The sequence below is a fragment of the Siniperca chuatsi genome, linkage group LG22, assembly GCF_020085105.1.
Source record: "Siniperca chuatsi isolate FFG_IHB_CAS linkage group LG22, ASM2008510v1, whole genome shotgun sequence".
Taxonomy (NCBI): Eukaryota; Metazoa; Chordata; class Actinopteri; order Centrarchiformes; family Sinipercidae; genus Siniperca; species Siniperca chuatsi.
This window is the reverse complement of record NC_058063.1, coordinates 21,477,803-21,503,230: the sequence shown is the minus strand read 5'-3', so window position 1 is coordinate 21,503,230 and position 25,428 is coordinate 21,477,803. Positions and strand designations below refer to the sequence as shown.

At 44.0% G+C, this 25,428-nt stretch overlaps 3 protein-coding genes across 7 annotated transcripts in view; 1 reads left to right on the top strand and 2 right to left on the bottom strand.

Moving 5' to 3' along the window:
• The window catches only part of LOC122870184 (protein phosphatase methylesterase 1-like), a 15,221-nt gene extending 4,556 nt beyond the window's left edge, over positions 1–10,665 (top strand). The window contains exons 4-14 of one of the 4 annotated variants that reach the window (XM_044184141.1): positions 1–52; positions 199–353; positions 444–534; positions 1,273–1,338; positions 1,563–1,707; positions 2,506–2,623; positions 2,739–2,783; positions 5,256–5,320; positions 5,470–5,537; positions 5,623–5,653; positions 5,929–10,665. In XM_044184141.1, the coding sequence (XP_044040076.1) occupies positions 1–52; positions 199–353; positions 444–534; positions 1,273–1,338; positions 1,563–1,707; positions 2,506–2,623; positions 2,739–2,783; positions 5,256–5,320; positions 5,470–5,537; positions 5,623–5,644 (827 nt within the window). In that variant the 3' untranslated portion in view covers positions 5,645–5,653; positions 5,929–10,665. The other 3 variants (XR_006376508.1, XR_006376507.1, XM_044184140.1) reach the window with 3 other exon arrangements.
• Positions 1–25,428, bottom strand: part of LOC122870258 (low affinity immunoglobulin gamma Fc region receptor III-like) — a 1,099,642-nt gene that overhangs the window by 235,395 nt on the left and 838,819 nt on the right. The window lies entirely within an intron of this gene.
• Positions 7,431–25,428, bottom strand: LOC122870167 (RING finger protein 150-like). Of its 2 annotated transcripts, none has more exons than XM_044184076.1 (6): positions 24,473–25,428; positions 17,646–17,896; positions 15,350–15,504; positions 14,337–14,433; positions 13,974–14,250; positions 7,431–13,294 (listed from the first exon to the last, which is right to left on the bottom strand). In XM_044184076.1, the coding sequence occupies exons 1-6, from the start codon at positions 24,927–24,929 to the stop codon at positions 13,176–13,178; spliced, it is 1,356 nt and encodes a 451-aa protein (XP_044040011.1). In that variant the 5' UTR covers positions 24,930–25,428; the 3' UTR covers positions 7,431–13,175. The 2 variants fall into 2 exon arrangements, with proteins under 2 accessions (XP_044040011.1, XP_044040012.1); XM_044184077.1 differs by having other exon boundaries at positions 13,989–14,250; positions 24,473–25,424.

Below are 25,428 nucleotides of genomic sequence, written 5' to 3'. Positions count from 1 at the left end.
GTGCCACCCTGGTCCGCCAATCAGACGACTTCTCAACTCAAACTATGTCCAGGTAACAGCACGCGACACAAAACTCAAACTCAAACTTCCAGCTTCCACTAATCCTTTCACCTCAAATTAACAACAACACCCTGCAAGCAAAGTACATACTGTACTGGTACTATCTGCTGCTATCACTGTTTGCTCCACCCCCCTCAGCGATGTAGCCAATGTGATTCGAGCCTGCTACGGTGAGACTCCTCCCCCCCTCGTCCTGATTGGCCACGGAGTTGGCGGGGCGATCGCAGTGCATACAGCCAGCAACATGCTGCTACCGACCACTGTGGGCCTGGTGGCTATAGACGTCGTAGAAGGTGCGATACAAAAGCGTATTTTCACTCTCGCGTTCCTCGATTTTTACGTTCACAAACATCTACTTCACCCGTGTACTTTTCCTCCTGTAGGCAGTGCAATGGAGGCACTCCACAGCATACAGAACTTCCTGAAGGGAAGACCCAAGTCCTTCAAGTCCATGGACCACGCTATAGAGTGGAGGTGAGCATTAAAAAGGCCCAAATTACACCTGGCTACGTGCAAATCAGGGTCAACTCTACTCCGGTCCAGAGGGTGGTGGTAATGCACCGGAAGCTGTTTGGTAGCTGCGAAAAACACCAGAAAAAGAATAGCTCGTGCAATTTAGCAGTTTAGTTACACCAATTAACAGTTAACAATAAAGCAGTTAGCTGGCTAAAAACTATTCGTAAACTAACACAAACGCGTGTTTATTACGAGTTCTCCCCATCTCGGTGGACAGGAAGAACGACGGCTAATTTCAACGTAACTTTAGCTAGGTAGATGGATGCATTTACACCTTTTTAGCCAGAATGCGTCTGCACGGATTGAATCAGATTTCAGTCTGTTTCGAATGCTTCTTGGATGCATTTACACTTTTACGCTTTTTTTGAGATCAGATGACTACCAAGATGCATGAAGTGACTAAGTGTTAATGGGTTCAGGTGGTCACATGATAATTTACGAAATGTGGGGACAAACTTGGCCCAGGAGCTGCCTGTGTCCAACAAACCTAGCTCAGACGAAAACCATATTCACAGCTGAAAAACAAGGCTGTGATCATAATTTGTTATTGTACAGTTACGCTCAGATAACTTCCTTATTAACTTGACCCCCATCTTTAATCGCAGTGCCTTCAACCATTGGCTGCACTCACAATAGGTCAGCTATTGAATAAACTAGAGCACTAACAAGTCTTTTTCCTCTTTGTTCTCCTTCTAGCGTCAAGAGTGGGCAAATCAGGAACCTGGAATCTGCCAGAGTCTCAATGGTTGGTCAGATCAAAAGGTAGGTTGGCTGTTGATTGGCTTTTGCCTTCTCCTGTATTTCCAATTTGGAACAAATATTTATTTTTTAAGTAAACTATGTTGAGTTATGTTACGCATTAGGCTCTTTATCTTAGATGTTAAGAGGAAAACAGGTTATTGACTTACATCAGACAGACCCCGACATGACTGTGGTAAACTAAACTCATCCCGACTTCCTCTCTCGTCTCACTTCCTGCCTGTCAGATGTGAGGTGGAGGAGGCCGACACTCTGGAGAAGGCCAGCCCGGTGACTGACGTGGTCGTCGAGCGTAACGAGGAGTTCTACGATCAGAGCTACGTCAATGACAAAGAAAATGCCGCCTCAGAGGTGAGCCTCAGCGAAGGCCAGGTATGAAAACGACCGCACAGAAACACTGATGGTAAAGTAACATTTCATTGACTTGCATTCATTACCAAGTATCACCTTTCACCTTTATTAACCCTTGACGTCAATCTGTGTGTTTCATGCTTTTAAGGATGTATTATATTCATTACCAAAGCACTTATTTTATCGAGGTGTTATAATGTATGTGTTTTGACACTTTAGGCCATTCCATTGACTTACATTCATTATGGAACCCCAAACTTTCACAATAACCCGCACCATTAAAATAGCACAAATACTCATTTATACTTGCAAGGACATCATTGACTTGCATTAATTTGCCAAGTTAAACCTTAATTTCTAAACACATGCAGATTTGCTTTACTTCAGACCACCCACCATTGATTTACATTAATTTCAACAGCTCTGAACTTCTAAATAAAAAAAAAAACACACCTAGAAAAACATAAATAACCACACTTCCATTTACTTCCATTAATCCCCAAACATCTAAACCTAACTACAACTCTTAAACTTACATTTCCAATAATTTAAAACACAAACTTACACATCAACATGAATAACACTTAATGTGACTTCTGATTCCATTGACTTGCATATATTCGCCAACTCTCACCACTCAACACAGGGAGACAGAATAACTTGATCTGTACATTTGTAGCCTGTTCAAATGATTTAATTTCCTGTATTTCAAATGCATGCACACACGAATGTCTTAATGTTTTCTTCCTGCTACTGCGTGTATTATCGCAAAGATTATTAACCAATCACTGTGTGTGTATCTATGTGTACGCATGCCAGAGTGTGTACAAGTGGCGTATCGACCTGTCAAAGTCAGAAAAGTATTGGGACGGCTGGTTTAGAGGAACCTCCAACCTCTTCCTGGCTTGCAACCTGCCCAAACTCCTGCTATTGGCCGGTAGGTATTTCAAAACCTCTATAAGTCCTTTTTAGGGTTAAAAAGTACTGCTTTGTGTATATCAGATGGTGTAAAATAATAACTTTAAATTAATTTTGATATTAACTGCTTCCAGGAATCGACCGGCTGGACAGAGATCTGACTATCGGCCAGATGCAAGGTGAGATGCTGACTCAACACATGCAGCGGTAGCCACGGCAATCCTTCAGTTTTGACAACAGCCGTTGGTTTATATGCTTCAAACGTTGTTGCTATACACGTGAAAGCAGCCATCGTTGTTTGATCGTCATCACCAGGCTAATTTAGCTTCGCAGGTCTTTCGATGCCGTGAAAACCCACAAAGCAACATAGTTCCTGCAACGGTTCTTGGGACGTTCCTGAGAGTTTAGGTCCTCAGACTTTTGGTTGCAAAGGAGCTTAACTGGCTCGGCAGAGGAACCATTCACGTTTAAAGACACGAATGCCGTAAAACACACTCGTACGCGATCTGAGAGCGATGCCAGTTAGTTTGGTAACATGTAAAAGCCGAGAAAGTGGGAAAAGGCAGGAGCCTTTGTCATGTCAAGAATATGAGTATTTGTTGGAGGCACCAGCGTAGACCCGGCACAAATCAAACTTCAAAAACCAGCGGCAGTGGTGGAATTGAACGAACTACTTTTACTCAAGTACTGTACAAATTAGAGGTAATTAAGTCTTCCCAGTTTACATCATTATTAAACAGCATTTTGATGAAGTTTCAGTTTAAACGTGTCCCATATTTTCTCTTTTACTCTTCAGGTCATATTAGCAAACTGTTAACTCAGTTAATCCCGTTAGCTAACAGTTACGCCTGGCAGTGTAATTAGTATCAACCGCAGACTGAATAAAAAGATGGACGACGCGTCTCCACTTCCTCCCAATGTACAAAAACGAAGCCAAAATATCACGGGTACGGGAGCTGCCATCTTGCGCAGTAGCGATCGGGGTTAGAGCTGCGGTTTTGTACCTGTCCGACTCGATTGCGAGTCGGCCTCAGCTGTCAATCATGACGTGAAACCAGTGGTGGAATGTAACTAAGTACATTTACTCAAGTACAAAATCGAGGTACTTGTACTTTACTTGAGTATTTCCATGTTATGCAACTTTATACTTTTTCCTCCACTACATTTGTCTGACGGCTTTAGTTACTTTTCAGATTACAGTTTTAAATCCCCTTCCTGTCCACGTATCTCCAAATTTAGTGATTTTTTTCTGATGAGCTGAAGGATGAAGAGTTTCCTTCATGTGCTGAGAAAACTCTCCTCCTCCTGAAGCTGAATAAACTCTTTAACCCCCCCTCGGATCAGCTGGGAAACGCATCGTCACAGAGCTGAAAACAGGCCGTTTCTCTCACGAAACGTCGACTTTTTAGAGATACGTGGTTCTCACAGGACGGCGACGCTACAAACACGTGATGATCTTATAGACCATGATGCATTGCTGCAGGTTAAACTACCCAACAGTATATAAAGCAGCTAAAATGAGCTCGACCTGAAACGTCTGCAGCAGTAAAATGCAACACACACATGAATGCAGAAACATCAGATATAATAAACACTGACAGGAGCGTTTTACTGCACAGGGACAACTTTTAATAAGTATATTTAATGCTAATAATACATATAATAACTTAAGTTTTGAATGCAGGACTTGTAGAGTATTTTCACAGTGTGGTGTTAGTACTTTTACTTCAGTAAAGGTACTTCTTCCTCCGCTGATCATTGGTGCAACAGATTTGTTTGTTCGGTTTTTGTCAGCTCCAATATGGCGGTCGTCAAACAAACAGGAGGGAGAAATAAAGTCCGCGGGGCTGATGGGAAATGTAGTCTTGGACAAACAAAATGCCTCACGTAGAGAAACACTGTGGTACTGGGAACAGGTGACACTTATCACGCTGTGTTTCTACAATGACTGCGAAGGAAAAGGTGAACTGCAGCAGCGACGTCGCTTAAGGACACACACACACCCAGATATATATACACACACACACACACACAACCAGATATATATATACACACACACACACACACACACACACACACCTTGAGGCGGCAGATCCTCTCCAGAGACAGCTGGTCCTGTCAGTCAACAACCACGCTGGAAGTGACAGCCCAGGAGTGTGTGTGTGTGTCTGTCTGTGTGTGTGTGTGTCTGTATCTGTCTGTGTGTGTGTGTGTGTGTCTGTCTGTATCTGTCTGTGTGTGTGTGTGTGTCTGTCTGTATCTGTCTGTGTGTGTGTGTGTGTCTGTCTGTATCTGTCTGTCTGTGTGTGTCTTTGTCTGTCTGTCTGTCTGTGTGTGTCTCTTTGTCTGTGTGTGTGTGTGTGTCTGTGTGTCTTTGTCTGTGTGTGTGTGTGTGTCTGTGTGTGTGTGTCTGTGTGTGTCTGTCTGTCTGTGTGTGTGTGTGTGTCTGTGTGTGTCTGTCTGTGTGTGTGTCTGTCTGTCTGTCTGTCTGTCTGTGTATATCTGTCTGTGTGTGTGTGTATCTGTGTGTCTGTCTGTCTGTCTGCGTGTCTGTCTGTCTGTCTGCGTGTGTGTGTGTCTGTCTGTATCTGTGTGTGTATGATAGAGAGACAGACAGTTCAGAGTGCACCTGTCTCGCTGTTTGCCTGCAGGTAAATTCATGATGCAGGTGCTGCCCCCCTGTGGCCACGCAGTGCAAGAAGACAAACCAGACAAAGTAAGAAACCTAAGCACAGTTCTGAGGTGCAACACGTTTAACACGAGCTCAGCTGCAACATTAAAGCGACGAACACATGAACGCGTCACTAATTACAAATTAGATTTAAATACGAACTTTTGTCTTTTGTCGTGCGTTTGCGAGAGTAGGTGGCTGAAGCCGTGGCCGCCTTCCTGCTGAGACACAAGTTCGCTGAACCCAGAAGAGAAACCAGGAGGTAAAATATTCAGATTACTGACAAAAACCACAAAAACAGCCCAACACACATACCTGAAACTGTTCTCCGTTCTCTCTCTCTGCAGCGCCAACTCTTTCACACGATGAGGCCTGCAGGTAAGTTATCGAAAACACACCTGTTGTGGTTCTGCACAGCCCTACTGTACTAGTGAAACACAGACATTAAATGAGGAATAAAGATAAGTTAAGACACACGGGGAAATAACTTCAAAAATCATCTTTTTAAAGCCGACTTTTTACATTTTAGCAAAGTAATACACCTGCAGAAGGAGGAAAAAGAAGATCAGTAGACAAATTTTTACTTTCTGACCAACTAGAAATCATTTTAAACACAAAACTACTAACGCTTGTTGTGATTTTCTCTCTCTCAGGTTTTCCTTCAGACCAGCAAAAACAAAACAAAGGAGCTCCAGATCCGCATTTTCCTGAAGAACCAGAACAAACCTCCATTTTTATTTTCCATCTGCATCCTTTACCCAGACGCTGCTCTCTAGTTTTAAAGCTTAGACTGTTAAAAACATGAGCCATTTGTGACTAACTGCTGTGTAGTTTCTGTTCTGCTCCCGTTATTAACCCCCCAAAGTACATTTGCTTTGACCTCCTGTCTTTGCGACGAACAAATCCCAAATTTACCGCACGCGGTTGCCCACTGAGCTACGAAAGGCTGGCAGCCCAGATCTGAGGGAGCCCATTTCCGCCCCGGAGAAGATTTTTTAAAAAAAGGGCATAAATTAAAATAGAAATAGAAAAAAATAACTAAATCAAAACCATGAGATGCTGAGTCACAACTATAAGACAGTAAGTTAAAATTATGACTTTGTCAATAGTTGGAGAAATTAAGTTAAATTTGAGTCAAAATCCAGAGATTTTTTATGTCAAAATTATGTTTTAGTAAATTTTGACTTAGCAGGTCAAAATTACTTACGTCAGTTCTGTGGTAGTTTATTTAAAAACATCATTACAGCGACGCCTGTAGCTACTTGAACAAAAAGAGCCGCTCAAACTGGGATTACGAGCCACATACGTAGCCGGACACCGAAAGATGATGATAAAAGATAATCAGGAGTGTGTGACGTTTTCATTGCGTGACCATTAACACGGGGAGCGGAACACGCTAACGTTAGCCCTCGTTACGTTAGCAGAAATATGGACGTCCTAGGCGCCAGTTCATTCACCACTGCTGCTTCCTCCAGCTAGATGTTAGTTATGTTCGATGACTGTTAATCATTTTTGACCTTGTCTGCGTTTGGACGCTGTTGGATGTACCTGTGGTTTACAGCGTGCAGCATTAGCGCCCGTTCAGCAGAGTCTCTAGATGAATGTGTTTGTTGTTCAGTATAAAGTTCACTGTGATTCATCTGCTTTTTGTGTCTTCAGTTCATCATTAGTGGTATTTTCTTCACAGGAAGTGTGTTTTTATGTTTTGGTTTAGATCAAAAAGAAGAAGAAGAAATGGGTAGTTAGCATTAGCAACAATAAACCACCGTGGAAGTAAAAGTATTCGTGCCGCCTTCAGAAACTTTCCGAAGTGCATTAAATTCACTGCAGAGTAAACAAAAAAAAAGTTGCAGATGGGTAGAAACTTTACAGAAAACACACACACACACACCTTTAAATTCTACTGGAATTATAAATAAACAACAAAAAAAAACGCATGTTGTTCTTTTGTGAAAGACATTTTTTGTAATAAATGTTTGTTTTCACCAACAAAACACAAACAAATCCAGAAGGTATCGAGTATAAACAGCGACTGTCGGCTGTTCGGCTATAATTTAATTTGCATAACTGGGAAAAACAAACAAACAAAAAAAAAAAGCCAAGAATTCTCCCAATGTTTTTTTTTTTTTTTTAAAGATGACACACAAACAGCAGGTTGGAATAAAAACAAAAAACTTGCGATGAAATTTTATTTAAATTCTGTCCTGAATCAGAACACGTGCAACAACTGAAACACAGAAACAAACATGGCGTCACGGCGTATTTACACGTGTGTATGTAGGTATTTTTGCGTTTGCGTGCACAGGACAACCGCACAAACAGACGCTCTGTAAAACATTTAATATTGTACAAACACACACACACACACACACACACACACACAACACCACTTCACACCCCGTTGTCACGGTAGCAGAGGGGTTAACATGGCTACTAACGCATCGTCTCAACTTTCGCCGTCTCTCTGGAAGGATCTGAAATTTTAGTTTCGTTTTTCTCTCTTTTCTTTGCCGATGATTTCCTCTTCTACACTAGCAAAGCTGCTGCAATGTATTCAAATCCACCTATAAAGCAGGATGCGTGTCAGTTTTGTACGTTTCCGCAGAAATTTAGATTAAAACGTATAATCCCAGCGGGATTACGTGGCTCAGAATTCACCTGCTTCAGCAGAGAGAGATTAGAAACTACAACACAAATTACAAAATATGGCAAAATATATGGCAGTCGGCCTACAAATCCATACGATTTGTAGTTTAATAGGGACCAGAAAACATTTCTCCGGATCCTTTTTCAATCCAAACACCATCTCACAAAAACAATCCCCAACACAGAAATGTTGAGGGAAGACGAGAGAAAAGACAACGACCGGAAAGCAAACAAAAACAAAAACGAAGCGGGAAAGATGACGAGAGAAAACGGAAGTGCAGCAGAAAGTGTTAAAAATTAACAGCGGAGGGCTGCGAGGGAAAACAGAGAAGTAAAAATCGCGGAAGGAGAGACTTTTCCAGAAGCTTCCAGAGAAACAGAATTAAAGTGCATCAACAAAAAGGCTCAGCAACCAATCAAAACACAGCATCCAGGGGGAAACAGCCACTGGAAGAAACAAAGAACCAATCAGACGTCATTACTGGCAGCGACACGAGGGTCCCGACGTTAACGCGTTAGCTTCTTGACAAACTGATTTTGGAAGAGATTCACAAAATCTGTTATTACCATTGAAGCCCACTGAATTAAAAAAAAAATTACGATTTCTTAATCTCATATTTATGATTTAGTATCTCGTAATTACAAGATCCATAATTATGAGATACTAGTTATATTTAAGAGATAAGAAGTTGAAAAGTTATCTGTCCGCGTCCTACAAAGCAGGAAGCTCTCTTTCGGCCCCGTAAAGTTAAAAAACAAAAACTTGTTCAGGTGTTTTTCCCAGTTCCCTTCGACTTTATCTAAAGACGACAGCGATAAACGTTTCCAAAAGGAGAATCAGGCTTTCTAATTCGTTACCGTACGTTAACGAACTCGTTACGAAGGAAGAGCAGGAATACTTAACTCGCCTGGTTTATCATTGGCCTACATTCTGGGTATTGTTTGACGTTTCTCGACACTAGCTGATACGCGATCTCTTCTCAAATGTTAAACTTTTGTCTAATCACAGCCGTAGAAAAGTTCGTCTAAACAAAAACAGCCGAAAACGTCGATGTAAGAGTGCGTACACAATTTACGAATCTGACCAGACATTCGATGCCATTTCGATTACATTTCGGCTGGTAACTAAACAGCGTTTGGGGTTCGATACCGATGGAAAGGTGGGGGACCAACATGCCACAGCAGCCTCAGTCTCTACTAGAACAAGAGAAACGGATTCAGAGGGTCGAGTTCAGTTCACTTTCGCTACCGTGGCAGCAGAATTGCAGTCACATATAAAAAAAAAAATAAGAGAATGAAACAGTGCAAAGTTGAAAATCAATTAAATCCCTTGAAAATAAAGCTTATAAAACACAAAAGGAAGTGACTTTATTTAAAACATTCACTGAAAATTGGCCAAGACGCAGGCATCTTCATACGTTACAGTAAATACGCGCTCCACCATTTTACCAGTGTTCAAATTAGTACTAGTGTTTGTTATAAACTGCGAGGAGAGAGAAAAGATTAGGAAGCAAAACTTAAAAATGTCTTCCTGGTTTCTGAGAGAAAATGAACTGACTGGTACGACTGGAAACACCAACACAAGTACTGCTTTTTACTCTTACAATTACCAATTTAGTACAAAGTACCAATTATTATTCTCGGAAAGCTAAATTTTCATGACGAAAACCCAGCTGCATTTCCTGTTAATTATTTATACATACAGTTGCATGATGGGGAACTACAAATCCCATCATGTCTCCTGATGTTTTTTCGTTATTTTGGATTTGTATGATTTGCTTTGCTTAAAATTCACAGTCTGCAGGTCCAGCACATTGTTTTGATCTGAAACACAATGCAAGGCCATTAAACGCTCTTGAATACACTTAAATTTATTGTTTTATGTTCAGTTTCAGAAGTCAAATGTTGTGATTTGTATGCTGTTCTTTAAAATTAATTTCACCAGTCAAACAGGTTCTTATTTTCCATTCAGACTGGTTAACAGACATTAGTACCAAAAGAGAGAGAGATGGGAAATAAACAGTACAGCATTGGTTCTCCGTCCTTCGTCGAGCTCAGTTCTCAGGCTACATTAACAATCAGATCCGAATGTTTACGGACAAACTTGCAATAGTTTAGGTTCATATCGTCAAGGTCCTTTACGTTCTGTATGTATGTACGTTTAGACAAATAATCAACACTTAAATCTGCCTGATCGATACTCAGTCACATTGAGGATCACCAGGGTCGCGAGGGGAGGGAATCAGTCTTTGCTGCTGGGTGTCTTCGTTACAAAAATAAACGTCTCCTCTGGTATCAAAATAGACGACAATCTTTATCTCTCTCTTAGTTTCAGGCGACACGCGACGACGCGACCGCGGCCCTACGCAGTCTGCACATCTGTTTGGCAAACCGACGACAATGTCATGTGGCGTAGTGAACTTGTGGAATATACATTTTATATTTACATGCTCGGTTTTGAGCTGAACTACGTTCGCTAAAGCAGGGAAGGATTCTTTGCTAAACTCTGTCTACAGCTCTGAATGTATTTCTACGTCTCTGTAACTTGGGTGCCATTTTTTTTCGGTCTTTCACAGCTCGTTTTGGTGGCGTTAGTCTGGAAATGGTAATGGCAGCTAACATCTTTTGTGGCGTACAGACCACGGGTTTGAAAAACGCTTCTTAGGTTCGCTTAAGCTCAGGAGAAAAGATCCCCGACTAGCAAGTAAAAGATCCTTGATTGTCAGGGTTAAAGGTAAATATTTTAAAAAGGCAGCATGAGGCCGCGGTGGCGGACAGATGGACGGACAGAAAAACAAAACAACACTACGGACAGGGTTCCTACATGGCATTTTAACGGAGGACGACGTTTGCCGAACGTTACGACTAGGAGAGACGGCCATGACGCAAAACTGATGAGGAGAGTCTTTCCATCCTCTCCAGGCCAGGCAGACACTGCACGGATTAAGGCCCCAAATTAATTTAACCCCAAATTGATCAACCCTCACTCTCGAACGATTAACTGCATGAACGTTCTGGCTCTCAGACAATCGGATGGTATGTCAGAAACTGCCGGCTGTCTCGCAGTTTGAGCAGCTCCGTGGTCCAATTTCAACAACATGGCTGCTGTCAAAACATCCGTTATAAACAGAACCGAGCTTGTTTTAATATTACCGGAGTATTTTACACGCTGTGGCTAAAACAGATCAGACTGTCTGCATCTTCCGGCTTTGGCTCTTCGTTCGTAGTAGAATTGCACAAAGTAACGCTGCCTCTGTCTCTTTTTTTGTCAGCATTATTGAGGACACTGTCGTCTTGTTTGAATGAACTTTATTTGAATCGTCACTGGATGAAACCGACTGGGGGTTGCTGTTAACTTCAGCGTGAGCTCCAGGTCGCGGACGGCCAGTTGGTTCGTACAGTGTGAGCCGATTAAAATCGGGTGACGCGAGTTAACAAAAGATCAATGAAAACATGCAGTGTCTGCCGAGCGTTACGGATGTTTTTTTTTAGTCGTATAAACAGAGAAACTATTTAAAAGAGAATAGGTGGTGGTGAAGCATTTCTCTCGTAACTATTTTCTCCGAACGATCCGTATGTTTTGAGACCCAAGCTGCAAGATTTGTCACTAATTTCACACCTTTTACTTCTACATTATTTGTTGTAGTGAAAGTAGACACTTTATCAACCACTTATACACCTTATAATCTTCTGTACAGCCCTGCAAACATTCAAGAGCATTTCTAATTGTCGTCAGTTTTCCAGACGCACATAGGAACCCTGTTAGGAACCACAGCCGAGGACAGAAAGCATCCAAACCAAATACTGTCGGAGTACTGTAAAGATAAAAGAGCCTCGAATTATACAGCAAAGAGAGAAAAAACAAAACACTGTGTAGTTGCTATTCAATACTGTAGCTGTAATACTGCCGCGAGGAGTCCGCCGTTTTAGCAGAACATCAGAAGAAGAAATAAACCGAATCATCTGCCCAGTGTAGCTGGTATGTCCTTTCAAAATAAAACTCTTCCAGTCAGTCACTGCAGACGTCGCACACATCAAGAAACAGCGCCTGGCACGTCGGCGCAGACAAATCAAAATGAGCTAAATAAAACCAGAGAATCCAAGAATCCAGACCAGGACAGGAAGCGAGCAGCCCCGATACAGTTTTTTGTGCCTCTCTGCCTGGAAAAACCAGGTAACAGAATATCCCACAAAAAGGTGCAGCGACAAGAGCAGTCCTTACTGAAGTACAACAGGTAGACACACGCAGGTAGATCTAGATTCCTGGCCTGGATCGCTCACCCGACGCTTTTTAAAAAACACACGACCTGGTGTTTAGAGTTCTCGTGCTGTCGTCAAGATCCTCCAGATTTGCGGATGCAGGACAACAGCGACCTTTGAAGAGCGTTTCCTCTTTTGGCAGCCGACTTTCTCAGGTTCAAACTCTGTTTCGCGCGAGTACCGAGGCGAGTTTGAGATCATCCTCGTGTTCTCCGAGTATAAACGTGTCCTGCGGAGAATCCCATCCGCCCTTCGAAAGTCCATCAAGTCAGGAGACAAACGTCGAGAGAGGTTGCACAATATTTGAAATGAAGGACTGGATTTATATTTGAACTTCTTTCTGTCTCCGTGGACGTTTGTCAGGATTAATGACAGATGGGTGGGTCCAAGAAATAAGTTGGGTAGTCCGTTTCTAGCATCAGCACGAACTGAGGCAAATGTGGGTTGATTAAGACATCTGCACGAAGCGACGACAGACAGGGAGACCGAGTTATATCCCAGCTTAGCGTTGGAAAAACACCTGGTTAAAGCGAGGAGAGGTTGGGGTAAGACCAAGGTAAGCACACTGGATAACACCCGTGTTAGCCCAGGTTAGGTCCTGGGTCCAACCTCCCCAAGTGTCCAAGAGGAGACTAAAAATAAAGCCAAACCAGGTCAGTCAGTGTCCTTTGAGTCCAGATCAAAACCAACACACACACACACACACACACACACACACACACACGTTTATTCAACACTATGTCAAAACAAAGTCTAGACCCTGGTTCTAGCTAGGCTCGAGTCCACCTGGGGTCCCAGCTGGTTTGGTTCAGCTAAGTTTTGTATCACACAGGTCCAAAGAGAAAAAACCCAGGGTCAAACTCAGGGTTGGTTCAGATCTGGTTTCAGTCAGGTCGTTCTCCAGACCTCCAGGTCCACTGAAGTCTGTTAAAAACCTGAACCTGATCGGAGACCGTTCTGACCCGGGTTCTGGTTTGGCTCTTTGAGGCTCCTCTCAGGACTTGTCCGCCAGCTGAGACTGTTCCATGGACCCCTCCTCGTCTGAGAGACCCGTTTCCACGGTGATGACCAGGGATGCCACTGAGGCGCTGCTCGCCATTGGCTGTAGCTCACCTGGAAGAGGGAGGGAGGACGGGGTTAGACTGGAGACTGATGACTTTCTGATCAATGACTTCTCATAAATAAAAGCTGATTTTTTTGTTGTTATATTCTCTTTTTATTTGCTGGTGGGATTTTCCGTCTCATTTAAAAGGAAACTAAGACAGAGAATTAAGTCTGAGCAGCTGAGGAGGTAATCAATGAGCCGCTGATGTTGATCAACGAGCCAATCGGGAAGTTCAGAGGTGTTTGAAGTGGCAAAACCGTAAAATATGTAATTATTGTGGCTCTGAAGTCACAATGAAAAAATAAAACTACTTATTAGCTAACACAACATGTGGATATAATCACCTATTTCACAATAAATCTTACAGTTTCTTGTATTTTTGTACCCAACTCCAGTTAGCGCTCCTTCTTAAAAAAAAAAGGGTGAATCTTTAACCCGACTCTGTACCAGCGGGTGAAAATTAAAAAATTAAAACAAATCATTCTCATTCACTGAAACTTCTTCTTCTTCTTCTTCTTTCCTTCATTAATTTCTACCAAAGAAGCAATGAAAAATGTCCTGTTAATGTGACTTTCACAAGTGTTTTGGAGCAGAAACACCACCGGGTGTCAGTGTAACGCCACTCATCTGGTCACTGAATAACAAGGACTCAGTAAAGTGTGTGTGCGTCACCTGTGTGTGCGTCACCTGTGTGTGCGTCACCTGTGTGTGTGTCGGTGGTGGCCGTCAGAGGGCTGTCTCTCAGGGTGTCGGGGTCCTGGTAGTCCTGCGGCAGCCCCACCCGTCGCACACCGGGGTCCAGCACCACCGAGGAGCCGCCCTCGCTCAGCGTGCCGTCGCTGGACGCCCCGGACACCACGGCCTCCAGGGCCAGGGCCCCGACTCCGCCCACCCCACCCCCACCCACACCGCCGAGGGCTAGGTCGTAGTCCAGCGGCAGGTCGTCCAAGCAATCTGCGTTCAGCTGGAGCGGCGAGAGAGAGATTTGAGAGTTAAAAACAAATCCAAAAGCTAAAACAAATCCAAGTTAAAGCCCCCCGTCAGACTCACAGCGATGCCCAGGGCTTTGAGGATGTTCATCTTGCACATGGGACACGTGCGATGATCCAGCAGCCACGGATCCACGCAGCTCTTATGGAACAAATGTCTGCCAAGAGGACAAACAACATTCACACGGACACATCAGAAAAACGCTGCAGGAGAATGGCAGCTGCTTTCGTTTAGTGCAGTGTCACAACGAAAGAAAGACTCCGGATAAACTCTTTTATTTTTAAAAAAATCTCTTATTTCGTAATCCCATACGAAGCGTAACGAGCCCGAAACAAACAGTCACTGCAGGCACAAACTCTGCTTTAACACACACCCTAAAATATTTTTCTCTGATCACAAGAAAAACAGTTTGTTCTGAGTTGAATCCGTGTAAACAGCTTCCATCATCACAAAGGCATTTAGTGATCACATGACAACAAAAGAAAAACAAGGCAACAACAGTCACACAAAAGCTCCTCTCTCCTCTCTGCCACGCTTTTGTTTCTGCAATAATAATATTTGTAAACATCTGAACAACTATCAAACTAAAGTATCTTTATTCTGGAGGCCATTTTAGAGCCAAGTAAAAAAAAAAAAAAAGGACACTAGAACAAACAGACACCTGGAAATAAAACCCATTTCTAGTTAATATTAGAGCTTAATATCTTATAAAACACAGTTTTTACCTCGATAAAGTGGATTCACTGACAGCAGCTGAGTGAAAAATGTGAAAAAGTCCGCCGTCACTGTGATACAAACTTGTTTTTAACGTTAATAAACAACAAGAAATGCCCGACCCTCGTCCTAACATCGATTCCACAGCGCTCCTTCGTTTTATGAACGAAGCCGTACACGATGAGGAAGCCACGGCGTCTTGTGTTTGACGCTGCAAAGCCTAAAGTTCCCGAACTTTAGGCTCTTCGTTCTTGTACGTTTTTCTTGTCTCTTACTCTGTTTGTTGTGAGCGTTACGCACCGAAACACCAGGCCACGTGAAAACCCGCTCAAACCTGTTTCTGCCGCCTGTGCGTTTACCTGCAGGGCAGTATGCGGACCACGTCGTTGGCCTTGTAGCCCTCGATGCAGACGGCACAGTTGTCGAAGTCGGCCTCCGTCTCCTGGTCGCCCTTCCTGATGGTGCGAACCTGCAGCTTACTGATGGCCTTCTTCGCCGCGTCGCCGAGACGGCGCTGTGGGAGACAAGAGAGGCGTGATTTAGTCCCGGGCGAGCGGACAGCGGCGGCAGATGCCTGAGAAATATAAACACCCGGGGATATTTGGCGTTCAGCTCCACATCGACGCGGCTTCACCTCTTTCTAAAGCCTTTCAAAAACCAGCTTCCTGTGGGAGTTTCCCCCCTTCTCCTGCGTCTCAGGACTCTGAAGTACGACTGCAAAACCTTTTCTTTGTAACTTTTCACAAACACACGAAAACGCTGTCATTAATTACACGCCCTCGGTGGAAGCAGCAGTGATTAGTTACGACTTGCTTGGAGAAAAGCACTGTCACTGCATTTCGCAAGCTGTTTGTTACGGTAATTAATAACCTGTTTCCAATCACTTCAGCTGCTCTGGGAACGTTCAGTGTGTTTCCATGCACTTAAGTAAGCGGGTTAACATTTGTCTCTCTCCAGTAACTTGATCTCTGGAACATCATGAAAACGAGAAGCCTGATTTCTCCGGGCGAACGGCGATTTCTCAGCCGTGTGTACAGGTGCAAAGTAATACAAGTGATGTAAATGTACTTTTTTTTTTTTAACCACTGGGTAGATTGTAGAGCCCGACCGATTTGGGATTTCTGCCGAATTCTGAAACACCCACCGATTGCCGATATACAGAATTTTTTGCGCTGCGTGGATCGTGCACCGATACGACTATTCAAAGGTACTCAGACGGCTGCTGTCTTAAACTAATCACTTTATTCAAGAATATTTAAGTTAAATATTCTTTTAACGTGTTAAATAATTTGACATACACATCGTCAGCCAATTCTAGAAATGAACACTGGGAAAATAAGGAATAAATACAAATAAAATAAACATCAGTACCATATGTTCAGCAGCAGAAAATGCCATGGAAATACTCAAGTATAAGTACCTCTAAACTGTACTAAAGTACAGCACTAAATGTAACAAAACTCAATCTAAAACCAGTTATCCTCTAGAAAGGCAGCTAATAATTATATGGTAATGCAGCCAATGAACATACTTTCTAAAAAAAGACTTAAAACAGCTACGCTAGTCATTCACAAGACGGCAGTACGGGCTACAAACAGGGGACCGCCAAAACCTGCTCAGACCTACTTAACAGTGCGGTGCTGCCAGCTGTGGCGGCTAAATGAACAGTAGGCTTGTGTAGGATAATAAAATAAATGACACATACGCCGCACACTATAAGCATGCAACCTTTTCATGTATATTTTTACTAAATTGCTATATATTGCTACTAATTTAAAAAAGGGAATCTGTCACCAATGCGGCAACACCGCTCACTCACGTAGCAGCGTTAGTTCGGCTCAGGCGTCACGCTAGCTAAACTCGTAGCGTACAAACAATGAAAATGGATCGATTTCTAATCGAGCAAAGTTACAAAGCAGATGGAGCGAGGGACACAGAGTAGAAACAGACAACAACCAAACAACCAAACCGCTGCCGGTTCAAGCAAAGTAACTTGGAGCGCCATTTTCAAACCACGCGCCCCAAAATTGTGTTGGTTTGGTGGCAAAAGCATCTCTTCTAATGACACGGAAAAACCAGTGCAGGCCGCTGCCCTAGAAGTTAAAATTAGTCCGTTTCCACTTCTGAATATTTGACTATTTGTTAAATTTAGACGCACTCACATCTGTCCGACTGACTGACACGCCTGGATCGCTCAGATTTTGTCTTTTTTCATTGATTTTTGTGCTTCGACGGTGGGTAAGTAGGCTACATAGTTAAATGGTTTCTCTTTTTGTTTGTTTTAATTGTGTTTGTTGTTGATACATACGATCGGGAGTCTGCACAGGGTGTTTTATTTTGAAAAGTGACCGGATGCTCTATGCCGTTCCTGTGTCTGACGCCGAAAACAGTCAGAAAGCAGCGTCTTCTGTCGCCGCTACATGTAAAATAACTAAGCCGAAAAGTTTCCAAAATAAAGTCACGGGTAAATGCAGATTAACCTGATGTGTGAAGTTCATGCAAACGTACTGACTGACGCAGTTCGGGCAGTAAATGTGTTTATTTGGACACAGAAACATCACCGGTGTTTTAATTGTCATGTTAAATAAAGTTTTATCAGATGTCTTGTAATGACAGTGTGTGTGTGTGTGTGTGTGTGTGTGTGCGTGTGCATACCTGGTTCCTGTCTCGTGCGTTGGCGTATCTGAACCTCTGGATGTAGTAGAAGACGAGCCAGGCGAGCGAGATGATCATCAGCACGATGAAGGAGATGGACACGAACACCACCGACGTCCTGCTCACGTATTTCTGCAGGTTCCTCGTCCCGATGGTGATCGTCATGGTGACCGTCACATTACGCTCCAGCAGCGACGCCACCTCGCGGCCTTTCGGCTCCGGGATCATGATGGCGACCACCTCACCTGTACCTGAAGACGGGGACGCACACTGTAAATGAGTCCGACTGCCGTAAACTACTTTAATCACCGTTCAACTTTAGTGAATTCTACTCTCGCTGCTTCATCTCGAGCCATCAGACGTTCGACTGATCCGACAGGTGATTGGTGCAGACAGGTATGAGCTAATCAATTGGTTCCAAAACCTCTAGGCTAAAACAATAACAATACATTTGAATTACATAGCGATTTTTAGATACTCAAAGACGCTTCACATATTAAAGTTTCGTTAGTAAATGACTCGTTTTTTTTAAATGTGGTTAAACATTATTAAAACGTACACTGAATGAGATTACGGCCACGCCAGCAGCTCTGACGTTGTACTTTGAGCTAAATGTTAACGCTAGCATGGAAACATGCTCGCAATGACAATGGTAACATGCTGATGTTCAGCAGGTGTGATATTTACCATGTTAACCATCTTAGTTTAGCGTTTTAGCACGCTAACATCTGCTAATTAGCACTTAATATAAAAGTACAGCTGAGGCTGGTAGGATTGTGATCAGTTTTGCAGGTATTTAAACCAAAGTATTGGACAAACTCATGATGGCGCTGGATGAAAAGTTAATGGCAGTTATTACAAACGTGAAACACACATATCTGAACTAAAGTTCATGGCAATCCATCCAATAGTTGTTGAGATACCTGGAACAACGCCGCCAGCAGGGCTAAAATAAAAACACCCAGTTTGAGAACCGCTGTTGTTGCACTGACTTTTCATACAGAGACTAAATCTATAAAATGACACCCTTTCATTTGCACTATTATGCTGAAACTCTATGAACTTGGACAAGCTGTTTAGCAGATATATATATATATATATATATATATATATATATATATATATATATATATATATATATATATATATATATATATATATATATATATATATATATATATATATATATATATATATATATATATATAGCCTCTGAAAGGGATTTCTTGAGAGAGAACGAGCTACTGAACGTGATGAATGGAGGAGGAAGACGACGAAAGCAGAAGTAGAAGAAACAACAGGATGTGTTTCTGAGCGTCCTTTTGAGAAACAACCCTCCGTAGGGGTAATCAGAGGTCAATGATTCAGCGCGTTGCTCAAGGACACTTCGACAGCTGCTACACTGTCTGTGAAGTCGTGAAGAAGACGAGTATGAACACAGCTCTCTTCAGCCCTGCAGGTGTGAGGAAGAAATGTGTCCGCTGCATCCAGGCTGTTTTGATTCAATTCTGGCAATTCGGTAATTCGAGGTTATCCTTGTGACCGAGGCCTGACTTAACACACGCCGAAATAACTCCAAAAAAAAGTTGAGAAAAATACCCCAGAGGTTCGTTTCCGCCGTGAGATATAACTGCAGACAGAACGAGTTTCACTTCCACATTAAACATCTACCAGAAAAACTGGCTCATCGGCGACGCTCGAGTGGATAATTCCAGCTGTAACATGTAGAAATAAAGTTAGGGAAGTTAAAAGAAAGAAGTGCAGTAAAGCCCTTCAGCAGTTACGAACGGATCCCGGAGCGGCCGGGAACGCGTCGGCACGTCGAGACAAGTTTACAAGAAGTCACTCAGATGTCTTCACCGGCTGGCTGTTGACGACTGAGAAAACAGAGGAAGAAAAAGCTGACGGGAGAGTTTGTACAGAAACTCTTTCCCCACACAACTGACAGTAAATGCAGCGGACAGATCACGTGCTGGATTAAGGCTCCTAGTGACCCTGCTGCTGACGGGAACTGGACCCGTCTTCCCCGTCGCGGTAGATCTTGCGTGTCCGTCAGACGGCGGATTAGGCGTCCAACCATTTCTGTCCAAAAAAAACGGACGATCGGACATTTGCGCCCACTTCACGCTTCGATTTGTTGGCCGTGCAGAGGTGGCTCTCTCTTTTAAAAACTTTTAACACAACTACAACTTCTGTCGCTCTGCAGCTTTAAATGCGTGGATTGTGTTTCATCTGGAAGCGTCAGACAAAAACACCCAAAACTTGGATCCGCGTTTGACGATTATTCAGGAATTCGAAGGGCCGTGCAAATTTCCAGGGGGAGAAGCAACAAAACGGGAGGGCGCCGGCAGATGGCTTTGAAATACGGGAGAAAAGCAGGAAAGCGTTGGCAGGTATGCGCATGCCGACAGCAGAGCGCAACGCTACGAATGCCTTCCAGGAGAGACTGTCGCCATATTTAAAACGTCTCCCCTCCCTCTATGGCGACCGGCTTTCCCCGCCGCCTTCCGGCGTGGACGTTCAGAGCAGCCCTTAGCCGTGTGCTACGGCTGACCGCCTTCCTGAGCTTTAGACTTGGACTAAACGCGCGATTTGACTCGAGACTCGAAGGCGAACACGTTCAAGTCAAAGTTGAGGCAGCAGCAAAGTGTTGCAGAGTCACTGTAGACTTCCTGTCTCTCGCTCCGCACGGCCGGACAGACCGAACCACACTCATCTCTTGATGCACGCTTGAGACGTTTAATCTTAAACTCTCGATGAAAAACAAAAACACTCCCTGGTCAGACGCTGCTGGCCTACATGAATGCATGTATTAGACAGACTCCACACGTCAAATACAGACTAGCGTCGGCTCGACAAGAACTATTCCACTAGAACGAGAGATGAGTTTTCAGCTCTGCTTAGCCATCTTTACAAAATCCAGTCAGAAACAGTTTCCAACAAGCATCTCGCAATAAACCGAGACACTTCAAAGTCTTCTCGTCTTCACGACTGGACAGTCTGAACCTTCATCTGAAGTCAAAAGTTATTCAGCAGTGATTCGGCAATTTAACACTTGCTCAGAAGTTGAAAGACTTGCTCCGTGTGTGTGCGTTTGGTTCGACCAGTTGGATAAATTCCCCCTCGAGGCCGGCACTGAACTCCCATCGACCCCTCAAAACACAGCAACAAAAATCGATGCGTCTCCGCCTAGAAATACACCCCCAGGATCAATATCTCTCTCTCTGCAAACACACATGCATCCGCACTCCTCCAGCTGCGAGGGCCCCGACTGAAATTACACGCTCTTAAACTTTAACCTAAAACCAGGTGTAAAACACTCGAAACTGGAACAGAAAAAAAATGCCCTAACGCTAAAAAAGGTCTAAAGCTTGGTCCTCATAAGGATAGAACACACACACACAGTTCAGACTGATGATGATGATGATGATGGTGGTGGTGGTGCCGGCCAGTAGACACCGTGAAGAGTTCATCACTAAAGTTAACACTTCCTGTTTTCCTGCAACCGACCAATCACAGAACGGTTTCTCTTCTATGAAACGTCTACAGTTAAACGTCCCGCATGTGCGACGTTATTCGAACTTTAGGAAACAGGAAAGCTGACTAATCTGCGGCGACGAACCGCGGAACGATAAATCCAGCTGGTTTTCAGGTGGATCAACTCGCGGTCGAACTGGACCCGAGACCCATCCCGATCCTCCGAGTCCAGCCTCCTGTCAGGAACGTTTCGTTTTCACGTTTTCCCCTGAGCTCGCCTTAAATCCCAGTTTAACTCGCGTACGTGACATCGCGAGCAGTTCGCAGCCAATCGTGGTCCAGCACGCACGCGTGCGACGTGGAAACCGTTAGCGGTGGAACGTAAGTACTGCGCTTAAGTACGATTCTGAGGTACTTTTAAAACCTTTATACTTCTACTCTTCTGCGATTAGGAGGCAAATAAAGAGCTCGCAGACTGCAGGGTCACTTGTGGTTCCAGGAGTCTCCGAAAGTAGACCGGGAGCCAGAGCCTTCAGGTATCAGGTCCCAGTCTGGGTTCGGGAGGCACCATCTCCACGTTTAAGAGCAGGCTAAAGACTTTCCTCTTTGATAAAGCTTATAGTTAGAGCTGGCTCAGGTGAGTCCTGAACCGTCCCTTAGTTATGCTGCTAAAGGTTTGTTTCAGGACTGATTTTAAGATCTTGTTGATTACTTTTAAGGCTCTTCATGGCTCCAGATCATATTTTAGACCTTGTAATCCCTTATGAACCTTCACGTAGTCTGAGATCTTCGGGCAGGGGTCTCCTGTCTGTTCCTGAGTCCAGGATGGAAACTAAGGGGGGCAGAGCTTTTGCCATCAGGGCCCCGAGGCTCTGGAACAACCTGCCCGAAGACATCAGGCTGTCTGAGTCAGCGTCTTCGTTTAAGTCTCGTCTCAAAACACATTTTTATCTGAAAGCAGATCCTGATTTTACCTGAACTGTTTATTTTACTGTTTTTATGCATTTTACTTCATTATTTCATCATTCACTGTGGTGTTTTATTTCTCTTTGTGAAGCACTTTGTACTTTGTTTTGATAAGTGTTCTATAAATAAAGTTTTATTATTATATTATTGTGTTATTAAATGTCTCATTTTGTCTGACAACCGTCCAAAATCCAAAAATATTCAGTTTATTATCAAATATGATGCAGAAAAGCAGCAAATCCTCAGCTGGGCAGCAGAGGCTTTTTTTTTTTTTTTTTTTTTTTTTTTTTTTATTATAGAAAACCATGACTAAAACGATTAATCAATTATTAAAGTTGGACTAAAATCGATTGGAAAAGAAACAACGTCACAAAATCTTTGTCATCACGACGTCACGTTTGCTTTCAGCAGCTTTAATCTGCTGATTACAAAAAGGTGTTTTTCTGCTTTCGACACACGTTGGGTTTCTTCCTCAAGTAACACGACAAGTTTAGAGCTGAAACAATCAGTCCATTGATCGATTAACTGATCGGCAGAAAATTAAGCGGCAAGTATTTCAATACATCTGTTTTTCGAGCAAAAACTCCCCTTTTTTCCAGCTTCTCGACAGGATTTTCTGCTTTTATCTTTGCACTGGGAACTTGTGACTTTCTGACATTTTCTACACAACGGCCCGATTGTTTTCACTTTTCAAGCAAACGCTTTGTTGGTTCAAGCTTCTCAAGTGTGAAGATTTGCTGCTTTTTCTCAGTCCTGGCATGATAATAAATCTGCACACGTTTAAGGTTTTTAAGAGATTGTCGGATAAAAAACAAACAAACAAGGAATTCGAAGACGTAAAAATCGACATTTTTCACTACTTTCTGACAGTTAAATCGAGAATATAAATCATTAGATGCGGCCTTAAGGTCACGTGTCACAGCCAGCGTTTAATAAGACAGAGTAATTAAAATAATCTGTAACAACAGGAGAATCTGGACAACACGTTGCCGTTTGAACCCAGATTATTATTATTATTATTTTTTTTTTTTTTTAAAGAGTCCAAAGACAGATTCCCAGAAAGCTCAGCAGGGACGAAGGAAACCGGCTCCTGTCAGACGCCGAAAACATCATGAAAAAGTCGATTTAAAGTAAACACACACTGTGCTGTTAGTACTTCCTGTATTATTAGATCCGAAACCAGAGTCCCGGGACCTCCGGGGATCCCCGAGGGAGGGAGCGCCCAGCTGACAGGCAGACAGCTGCGAGTCTGTTACTTAACTCGGCAGCACTGACAGACAGGAAGTGCTCGGCTCTCCCTCCGCCACTCCAGCACGTCAACACGACCGCCAAATCGATCGAATCCGATCAGCTGACGCAGCCGGTCCGGGAGTCCCTGCTCCACCTGATCACAGCCTGCATTTATAAACCGCCTCTCAAACAGGGCAGAATGTGTATTAACGACAGAGATCAATAATACAATCAATATATAAATACATCTGACGATGCTGCGACAGAGCAGCTCAGCAGGAAACTGGTCCAGCAGACCTTCAGTCAGCGGTTTGTCTGTTGGCTCCGGGAACAGGTCTCTGAGACAGACTGGGATCCGTTCAGCCAGACTGGGATCCGGTCCCGACACTGATCACCAGTTCAGACAGACTGGGATCCGGTCCCGACTCTGATCACCAGTTCAGACAGACTGGGATCCGGTCCCACAGACTGGGATCCGGTCCCGACCGCTCAACACTTTCCTCAGCTTAATTTTGCAACTACAACTGCAAATAAAGACCATTTTAATTATCGATTAATCTGCCGATTATTTCGTCAACTCGCTGTTTTAGTCTATTAAAAAAAGGTCAGTTAAATTTCTTAAAATAAAGAGCAACATCTTCAAATGTCTTTTGTCCGACTAACGGTCCAAAAACACAAAAGATATTTAGTTTACGATTCTGGAAAACAGAAGAAAGGCATGCTTAAATTGGAATTTTATCTTTAAAAACGACTTAATCAATAAATCTGAATAGTTTCCCCTGTTGATATATCGTTTCAGCTCCACTTCTGATAATCAAATCTGTATTTCACAACATCTGTTTAATGATTTTTGGCTGCGAGTGTTTCAGGAATCCTTCTGGAGGCAATTAACATTAATAACTAATTAATAACTGCACTGTAACACCAGCTTTATATTCAGCTCACACACACACACACACGGAAGTATTGATCCTAGGTGATGTGTGTTAAAGAGCCCAGGATGTTTATCAATCATCCTGCAGGTCTGCACACCTAAACTGTCATCACTATAACAACAATAAGTAAAAGTTATAACAGTTTATTTCACAATGGCGACTGTAAAACTCCCCTAATTCTTGATTTTAAAAACACCATGAGCTTAATGGCGCATTTACCCAGGTGAGGCATCGTGATGGTGTCGTTAGCATTAGCCGACCCCACGTTGAAGATGACCACCGCCGAGGCGTTGTGGTCTGCGGCGTGGCGGATCTTGTCCTTGTAGGTGCAGTTGCCGTGGGCTATCAGCGCCACCCAGGCCCCGGCCTGCGCGGGCATCGCGAACCGGGTGTTGGGGTCGCAGGCCTGGCGGTCGTGCGGGGCGGCGGGCAGCACCACCACCCCCTTGGCGTCCCGCTTCGGCGAGTGCTCCCCGTACCGACCGCACTCCGTCTTCTCGGTGCGCAGCTCCGAGGTGGCCGGGTCCACGTAGGTGATGTTGACGAAGGCGGTGTACCACTCCTCCCGCTCGGCCACGGTGAAGTCCAGGCACAGCAGGTGGACGAAGCAGAAGGAGAGCAGCCACGTAGAGAGGGCCAGGCTGCGGCAGGCCGCCACCAGAGAGCCCGGGGCCATGGTGATCCTCCACCCCCCCCCGGTGAGCGCGAACCGTCCGACGGTCGGAGAGGCCCGATATCGTCAACACCGCGGAGAGCCTACTCCACCATGCTACCGGTCCGACCGAGCAGGAGGTTATTCAGTCCGCCTTTGCTGTTTAACTTCGACGCCCACTGCGTGTCCGCCCTCTGCCGCCTCTGACCGTCCCTGCTGTCGCGTGCTCAGCCGCTCCCAACCGCCGCTCGCGGGCTACCGAGCAGCAGACGCCTGCTAGCCGTCTCCATTTTCCAACCGAGTACAAAAAGCCCCCAAACGCGCCGCGGACACGATTAACCGCGGGCTGAACCTCGCCGAACTCAAACGCCAGGCGGTGAATTCACTTTACGACGAAGTTATCGGTTAAAAATGTGTTGAATATTTAAAGCTAAGCTAAACGCGGCAGGCCCGCTAAGCTGCATTGTTTTGACTGGGCCTGGGCGCACCAGCGTCAAGCCGTCGTGAACGGGGAAACAGCGAG

Coding starts and splice junctions, on each gene's coding strand:
- LOC122870167 (XM_044184076.1), bottom strand. CDS start 24,929: ATGGCCCCGGGCTCTCTGGTGGCGGCCTGCCGCAGCCTGGCCCTCTCT. Junction 14,251..14,336: donor TCAAAGCCCTGGGCATCGCT/GTGAGTCTGACG, acceptor TCGCCGCTCCAG/CTGAACGCAGATTGCTTGGA. Junction 13,295..13,973: donor CACAGGTGACGCACACACAG/GTGACGCACACA, acceptor TCCCTCTTCCAG/GTGAGCTACAGCCAATGGCG.